We start from the raw sequence: 8,655 nt of genomic DNA, 5'->3' as shown, positions 1-8,655 counted from the left end.
TTCAAAACTGGGTCATTCTCATATTCTGTAGGCTGCTCGTGATATCGCAAATACTCTGGCTCGTGCTCCCAATGTCACATATCTTCCGGGAGGAAAGGATAATCAGTTGTTGTTGGGAATTGGTAGTCGGTAATGGGTTGATGTGTTTGTGATTGAAAAACAACAAAAAGGAAAAATTGGTCTACGTGAGGCTCGAACTCACGACCTTTTGCGTGTAAAGCAAACGTGATAACCACTACACTAGTAGGCCTTATTACTTGTTTTCAAAGTACACTATATAAAAGAGATTTCTCCATAAGAAATGGACGATGATTTGCCAATCTTCATTGGGAATGATCCAGAATGGGATTTAGATACGGACGATCACTTCTTGGAGTTGGAAGAGGATTATCTGGATGGACTCGCAAGACAGTTAATGGAACCGTTTCCCATATATTACGATGATGAAAATGCATTGTCAATAAATGAAAGGGAGGATAGTTTCGGCATTACCGATGAAGACAATGGTGAGGTAATTGAAGAGGAAATCCCATCCCAATTCGATACTAGATACGAGGACTATATAGATCCAAATCTTTTTTCTCATGAGAGTGAATCTTCTGAAGAGGAGGATGAAGAAATTGATTATTCAAAGTTGAGCGTTGGAAATTATACAGAAGAAGAATTAGGTGAGGATTCTGGAGAGTGATAACAGATAGCCATTATCAAATTGCTCAAAAAGGTGAATGAACGAATCAGCGAATTGAAGGAAGAAGAAGAACAGAACCTAACAAAGGAAATGAAAACGAAACGAGAACGACATGAATGATATGTTTGTTTAAAGAGACACATTACAAACGACCACGATACTCAATTTTGAGAGATGGAGCAGTATGACTGGCTTCTCGCTGCTTCTTCTCCAACTCGATCTGTTCATCGGTCTTAAAGAAGAGTTGTAATTTAAAAACGCGTGTAGTTGTATTCCACTGTGTCATAAATTTGTTTTCACCCTTATCAATTTCTTTATTTGGGATCTTGAAGGCAATATTCTCATACGGAGCAGCAGCAAAGATTAAATATTGAAAATTTTTATCTGGAGCTTGTACCTTCTGCTCAAATGCACTCATAAAACGATATCGTGGTTGTAATCCTTGTTCAATCTCCGGATACTGAATTTCAAATAATAGACCTAATTGATCTGTTGAAGCATCTTTTTGTTTGATTACTTGGTATCCAGGTCGGCCAATCTTGATAGTACGATGAGGAACGATTTTAGGAACTGGAGCAGTGGTAGGACGAACAGGTTCTTCCTTGCGATCATCAAGGGCTTCTACAAATCAATTAGAAGATAAGAAATGGACTTCTTCGTGCCAAGTTGGCTTGATGTCTTCTACCTTGTGTGTGTGCCAGGAAGTTAGCCTCCGTATTGTGTACCGTCAAGCACAATTTGCATTCGAAACGTCCTAGATGATTTCGTAAGAGATATGGATTCTACAACAATAAACAAAAGAAAGAGTGAATACTTTTGATACATCCGACGTTTCCATAGCCAATTTCAACAACCGATCACGTTGCTGCAATTGCCGCTGAGCGTCGCTAATTCTTCCTGCACCCGTTCGTCCTTTCTCTCTGTGATCAAAGTCCATGTAAAAACAACTCGGTGAAAGAAGATATGATTGAAGATGGTTTTTCCTGTCAAATATGTAGAAGTGACTAAGAACAAACAAGCAACTTGGTTATTAACTGGCAACAACAACAAAACGATATAAACGAAACCTCCCAAGTAAAAACAATACAGAAACATACAGAAACACATAAAGAGTGCGAACACTCACAAGGAGCTATTAACTAATAACCCAAGTCATTTCTGAGTCTACCATACATAAGAATACCACAACAACGACGTCTACGACGACAAATCGATACCACACGTTTGAAATAGATACATCGTTGTTTCCGACTCATAGGATTACATTTTTGTAGTTCACAAGTAGGAGTACAATAACGATCATAATGTGGACTTGGAGAAAGCTGAGTAGTCATACCAAGATTGAATTCCGCCAGATTCTCGTCCAAACTATTAGGAAAAGTGTAGTTATTGTCACATGAAGGACTTAACGAAAGGTCAGAGAGAGAATAAGAGGCACCACTAGTTTGTGGACCAGACAATGGGAGAGGAAATGTAAGAGGCAGCAGGTCCGACGGTCTATCATTGTCGGATAATGGATTGTAAACAGTCTCGATGTAACTATCGATCTGCCCAAGACTAGAATATGGCGGAGGATCTTCGCTTCCAGTAATGTTAGAATCATAATTACAAATAAGAAACCTTGAGGTGGGAGATGATGGTCCTGGACAGATATCGTTATACAGACTAGAGGTACCAAAGTCCAGACCATCTAGATTATTCTGCTCATGAGATTCCATCTCTATCCCTCCTAATGACGATAGGGTCAATTCGGAGTGAAGACGATCAAGTGTATACGGGTCGATAGTAGTGGATTCAAGAAAATCAGTCATAACTATCATTTATGTAACATCATAGACTGTACTTAACAGACGTAGGAGTCACAAACCCGGAGAAACAAAGTCAATTTGGTTGTTACGAAACCAAATGAAATTCTTGAGTTGAAATCAAGAAAAATATGAGATGGACAGAAATGATCGAATGCTTATCAATGGGTTTCTTTGATAATCAAGACATGTTTAGTAGTCATCTCTGTTTTTACACCAATCACTGTTTTATATCAATGAGACGTCTGAATTTAGCTTTGCAAATACGACCGTTAGATTGGCAATCGGATGCTCGTTGATTTGATGATATTATGGATCATTGGTAGATGCATACTATTCTTAATTAGTTGAGCAAAAGTTTGTGGGAATGATTAGGGCCGTCTTATATACTTCACTGATGGCTCATAGACCCATTGTATTGAGGATTCAAGGTATTACTACGAATAACGTTGGAACGGTTCTAATGTCCTTTTTAGATAGTAACTAATATAATTCTAGTTCGGAAGAAGTTATTAATGGGCCTATATAACGAAGGCATGTATTTCCGTGCCATCCATTCGTATCATTATTACGCGATTATAATGTCGCGGGAATCCCATAATGATTCGTTAATTCTAATTGGATGAAACTGAAAGAATGTAACGGTCTATCGATCCTATTATTCGTTTTTCTTCGTATTTGTGAGCTAAGTGATTGATCAAGCATCAAATATCTATTCTACATTCAATAATGAAGCATATATCTCCCGAGTGAGGGCACTCGCAATAATAATGCCAATACTCTGTTGAATATATTATATCTGGTCCTGAACTCTCAGTCTCTTTGCAAACAAGAAACATCTTTGAATGAATTTTCATGCTGGAAGAGTCATATTGTTGAGAATGGTTAATGGTTATCAATCACATTTCCTACTAATTCTCTCATAACAAAAGAAACTGGATCATACAATCTTCCAAAACATTAAGGAGGAAATACTCCATATTATTGTTGCAGTTAATGGTGCTTCTATTATTGTATTAGTATGCTTTCAACGTTTCTGAGTTTCAAGTGTAAACAATGGATTACTCTCATAGTTTTTCTGCATCTTATTTACCTTGGAGAATGTCAACCCTGTTAGTACATATAGGTGATATGTTTTGAAGAAGATCCTGTTTTCATGTAACAAATTGAGCGTATTCACATTTTCAGCAGCAGGAATATAACTTATTAGCACTTCAGAGGGCTTGAATAATGGACTCCGAAAAGTCTATTACTTGAAAGGCTTCGATAAAATGTATTGTGTTGGACATATAGGGCGGATGTCGTGTCTATAGCAACTTTAAGATAGATAAGGATCGAATATATGAAAAGGCACCCTGATATCTCTCACATATCCACACTTAATACAAACATAGAATCACATATTCGCATCCTATTTGATAGCTTTCTGTTTGATCAAATAATTAGTTCCATTTATCGTTTTGATATCCCTGACAAGCAGAAACAAGATGGAAGCAATTACTACTGCAGTACATATGTTCATAGGCTCAACAACAATATATCAGGCTTGACGATAACAGCTCAGAATACAAGAATGAGAATCAATCAATCTCATTCTGGAAGCCTATTATCATAACTATATCGGTTCTGTAGATTCCATGGTATCTTATCAATGGTCTAGAGAATGATCATGTAACAATTGACTAAGATATGAGATAACAACAGAACCAAGCTGACTCAGTAATATCAGTTACAGTATCGTCAAAGATGACATATTGATTTAATTAAGAATTAATGAATATCAAAATCAGGAGTGAAGAATTATTGATTGAGTATTATTTGTGAAGCTGATTAATTGGATTCTATTATTCAGGTCCAGAATCAATTATTTTGAATTAATATCATAGCCATTATTAACACAAATTATATAATAGAATTAATTCTATTTATTCTCACAGTCATATAAGCGATTACCGAATTCTCAGTAGTGTATTATTGATCTTTCATTACTTGTACAACTTGATTGTTTAATTGAATCGTCCGACAAAAAGAGTTATAATGAGTTTGGAAGTATGTCTAGTGAGTTTATAAAGGTTATTCTGATGATCAGCAGGCAGTGTCTGATCAATGAAGCCTAGCTGTGTTCCTCAAATAGCTGTAGTACATCCTGAAATCTATCTTCCCAACTCATATATAGTTAATCAACATTCCATTCTGTTCTTTCAATAACAAACACACTCCTTAATAGAACTTCAACAACAGCTCAGTCTCGGAAATAGCCATACCAACCTGGTTGCTCAAGCTCAGAAGAGACTCATCACTACGAGACTGGATATAGTCAATTCCGAAAGTACGATGGGTATAACCACCTCAAGAATCATACCACGATCGTTGGTATAATACATACTACCAGGTCTCAGCTTACCACTACGAATGGCACTCAATGCCTTCTTGCTCACCTTCCACAAACCACCGAACTGCACCTGATTGCCTCCAGCAAAGGTCTTGGCAGCAATACCAATAGGACGAGGATACACATACACAGTATGCAGGTAAGCGCTAGCTTCTCTATCAGTCTGGACCAACTCCACAATGAAGGACTTGTAGTCATCCACTCCTGAGCATCCCACAATATGCTGATAGATCTGCTGGTGTCTACGTCTCTGACTAATTACGAAAGCAGGTCCGTTCAAAGTCATATCACCAGCATCATTGAAAGTAACCATCTGATAGGAGAGGGCTCCACCAATGTTCTGATCAGCCCACATCAAAGCGAAGGTGCGGTGGTTGATCACCTGCAGCTTAATACGGTCTTCATCAATAGAAGAACCTCCCTTGCTCACAACCACAGTGGATCCGAACTGTACTCCTCCATGAGGACCATGAGTCACATCCATGGACACACAGTTGAGACCTCCAGAAGCAGCACGAGTGTAACACATTACAGCACCATTAGGACCATAGTTATCAATACTGAAGAAACCATAAGACATTGTAAATGGCATATCTCGGAACTCACCAATCTGAAGATGATCGTTACGAATCTCCACATAAGCCACACGAATTGGACCAAGGTCACCAGTCTCATTCTTCATAGGACCAACAGCAGCCACCACATATCCCTCACGTCCACAACCAGCCAAACCATGGTACTTACGAGCAACACCATACTTCTGCTTGTCCAACTCAGCAAAAGTCTTGGACTGACCTTCTCCCTGAATTCTTGCAATCATGGTGTACAAGTCATCTCCCTCTTCCCATGTACAGGCCATCATATCACGATGTGAATCATCGTGAAGCTCATCACAATGAGAATAACTATCTTTTGTAATCTCCGTGAAAGTGTAAGCAGTTCCCTCCTGATAGGTAATTCTGTAGTTGTGCTCATCCACTTCAGTCACAGTTACAGTCACAGGAAGCAACTGACCACTTCCAGCAACCACCAAAGTGTTGTCATTGATCTTGTACAGAGACTCCACCTTACGAGGCTCGCCTGGTCTCGCTTCACTAAGTGGGTAAATGTCATTCTCAATAGAGATATCATCATAAGAAATCTCATAAGCCACCAGCTGACCAATGGATCCAGCGAAGATGACATTGTTGGAGAAAGCACACACACGAATATCATCAAAAGCATGAGCCTTTGCGACAGTGACATTCTGAGACACAGTGATTCCAGCACCTGTGAACACGTAACCTTTTCCATCCAAAGACACAACCATTCCAGTCTCAACCTTAGGGACCTGATTGAAATAGGGGAAGGAGAAGGTGTACAGAGTCTTCTCCAGATTGGACTGTCGTCCCATGTTCAGACCAATACAACTGAAGATGAAAGACAGTAGAGTCAACAGAACGGCCAAATAGGCAATAATACGATCCTTCAGCATGGCACTCTTCTTCTCAGTGCTCACAATTCCATAGGATTCAACGTCTTGCATGGTATTATTATAATTGTATGCTTTCAGAAAGTGTTTTGTCTCGTCCAATCAGATGACTACTTTTGTGTTTTGGGAAAACACATGTTGCCTGCAAGTCTGGCCCTTATTTTGTGTGGAAAACGATATTTCAGATGGTAGAAATCTTTGCAAATAAGAAATAGAAATACTTCAGTAATCTATCTACTGGTTCTCTTGCAATTGACATTCGTATATGTTGAGTAGAAAGTTTCCCGAAATAGTTTGCAACCTCTTTGACCGATGTTTACCCAATATTCTTGATTGATACAACCATAATGAGTATATCGAAAAGAAACAGGAACAAAAGCTAATGATACATAAACAGATACTCCAGAGATTACAACTAGGGCTGTTTTCCTAGAGCAGTCCTATACTTCTTAATTTGAACATGAATAGCCGCCACTCGCATGTAATTGTGAATTTGGCCATAATTCATCTGAATTGGACTTGTTTGAAGAATATGAACACAGTCTACATCTTCTAAACCCTTCTGCTCACATTCATAAGGGAGAGGAGACGAAGCGTTGAAAACAGGGAGATACAGTAAGGAGGCACTTTCTGCCATAGCATTCAATGAGGCAAACTGAAGATGATTTGGAGCGATTGCCAAAACCACGCTATGAGGAAGAAGTAGAATCATATGATAAAGGTCATACTCCGTGAATGCAATGAAGACGTCCGTGTCCACCATCATTAGACATTCTTCATGTAGTGACAATGAAGAGAGGGCTTTCTCAAAATACCACCAATTCTATCATTCATTCTCATCTCTTAGCTATACCCCATTCTTCTTGTAGTATTCACGCACTTCCTCGATCCCAAAGAGTTCCACAGAATCAGGCTTCGCTAAGAGAACACGCACAAACTTGTATTCTCGTTGTGACATAGCTACGTTAGCATGTTTGTAAACGGAAGCACGCAGAAGGTCTACCAAATCTCTCCTTCTGAAAACACCTCCTTCTTCAATCCACTGAATTGACGTCACAGTAATCTAGGGATGATCTGAACTCCATTCTCTCACTAATTCTTCAAAACATGCTTGCTGTCCAAACTGGAGCAAATCATCCTCCCATATCACTTTGAATCGAGCCGTTGAAGGAAGCAGCCATTGAGCACTTTCAATCAGTTCCTTACAAAAACGAGTTGGTGAAAATGGAATAATCATCTGACGAATCTAGATGAAATGAGACGAAAATCCTCACACTTGGATACAAAGGAATGTTTGTGATCAGGTGAAGAAGAAATCCGATTGCTTCAAAAGAACCTTGATATACATCCCTTGCTCCTGACATCCAATAGATGCCTTTTTTGTCATTAACAGAATGTATAGGCATAGAGCTCTGCTGAATCATAAAATCACATCCTAAGTTAGCAGTCTTCTCCTTCAACAGATCACAACCATCATCACAGTAGAGAAAAAGACGCAATGCATCAGTATCGATACACACATTATGGAGATTGATGGTTGAAACTGAGTCTTTCGAGTTGAAAGAGAAAGATGTATATAAGAGATCTCTAATATCATCAATTCCTTTTCAGCATTACGTGGAGTGAATTGACAATGGGGGTTGACGAAGCGCTCTACATCAGAATCGGAAAACAATACAAACATGAAATACGAACGAGAAAGTGAGGCTTGAGTTTCATTCAACTCGAATTCCCTTATTGTTATCAATTAGTTCATTATCAACCAAGAATCGGATCGAAAATCGATCCTTTTTGTTTGACGAGGACAAACCTTGACTTGTTCTGACTTTTCTCGTTTGTTGACTTGATTGTTGCCAACTTGTCGTTTAACTTGCTGACTCAATGTTTCTCTGCAAATTATTTTCGAGAGTAAAGGTAACTGATAACAGTGGAGCGAGAATCGAATGTTCACAACCAAGCCAATAACCACAATCGTTCCGATAATGCTGAGGATGTACTGAATGTGGACAGACTTCATCTAGTTGCTCTTTTCATCAATCTTCCTTATTTTCTCGTGATAATGTGGCAATTCCTTCACACAGTTCAATAGGAATGAACACACTTTCCTTCCACACTGTTCCCAGTTCAAATCCTGTTTCTAGTTCTTTTTCTTTGACTCGCTTTTTATTTTTGTGGACTTCTATTCACTATACGTCCACGGAAACACAAAGATTCAAGAAATCGAGAAGAGGGAAAAGTGGAAGTGGAAAGTGGAAACAGAGAAAAGCCTTATGTTTATCAGATTTCTTTGAATCCACTA

The 8,655-nt window shown here is 38.8% G+C and overlaps 3 protein-coding genes across 3 annotated transcripts; all 3 read right to left on the bottom strand.

Moving 5' to 3' along the window:
• Nucleotides 1-830: 830 nt before the first annotated feature.
• JH06_4929 (splicing factor 3A subunit 2-like protein) lies at nucleotides 831-1,625 on the bottom strand (the record flags this gene model as incomplete). The annotated part of the gene is made up of 3 exons (XM_014669947.1): nucleotides 831-1,309; nucleotides 1,341-1,470; nucleotides 1,503-1,625. The coding sequence occupies 3 exons, from the start codon at nucleotides 1,623-1,625 to the stop codon at nucleotides 831-833; spliced, it is 732 nt and encodes a 243-aa protein (XP_014525433.1).
• Nucleotides 1,626-4,713: 3,088 nt separating this feature from the next.
• JH06_4928 (hypothetical protein) lies at nucleotides 4,714-6,410 on the bottom strand (the record flags this gene model as incomplete). Its single annotated transcript, XM_014669946.1, is given in 2 exon segments — nucleotides 4,714-4,841; nucleotides 4,856-6,410. 2 exon segments carry the CDS (start codon nucleotides 6,408-6,410, stop codon nucleotides 4,714-4,716), a joined length of 1,683 nt encoding a protein of 560 aa, XP_014525432.1.
• A 361-nt stretch (nucleotides 6,411-6,771) lies between these two features.
• On the bottom strand, nucleotides 6,772-8,075 carry JH06_4927 (hypothetical protein; the record flags this gene model as incomplete). The annotated part of the gene is made up of 6 exons (XM_014669945.1): nucleotides 6,772-7,179; nucleotides 7,210-7,419; nucleotides 7,450-7,602; nucleotides 7,631-7,943; nucleotides 7,974-8,009; nucleotides 8,035-8,075. 6 exons carry the CDS (start codon nucleotides 8,073-8,075, stop codon nucleotides 6,772-6,774), a joined length of 1,161 nt encoding a protein of 386 aa, XP_014525431.1.
• Between the last annotated feature and the right edge of the window lie 580 nt (nucleotides 8,076-8,655).

This window comes from Blastocystis sp. subtype 4 (assembly GCF_000743755.1).
Source record: "Blastocystis sp. subtype 4 strain WR1 chromosome Unknown seqid_0368, whole genome shotgun sequence".
In the NCBI taxonomy this organism is placed as follows: domain Eukaryota; class Bigyra; order Opalinata; family Blastocystidae; genus Blastocystis; species Blastocystis sp. subtype 4.
Note: the sequence above shows the minus strand (reverse complement) of the source record. Positions and strands in the feature narration are given on the sequence as shown.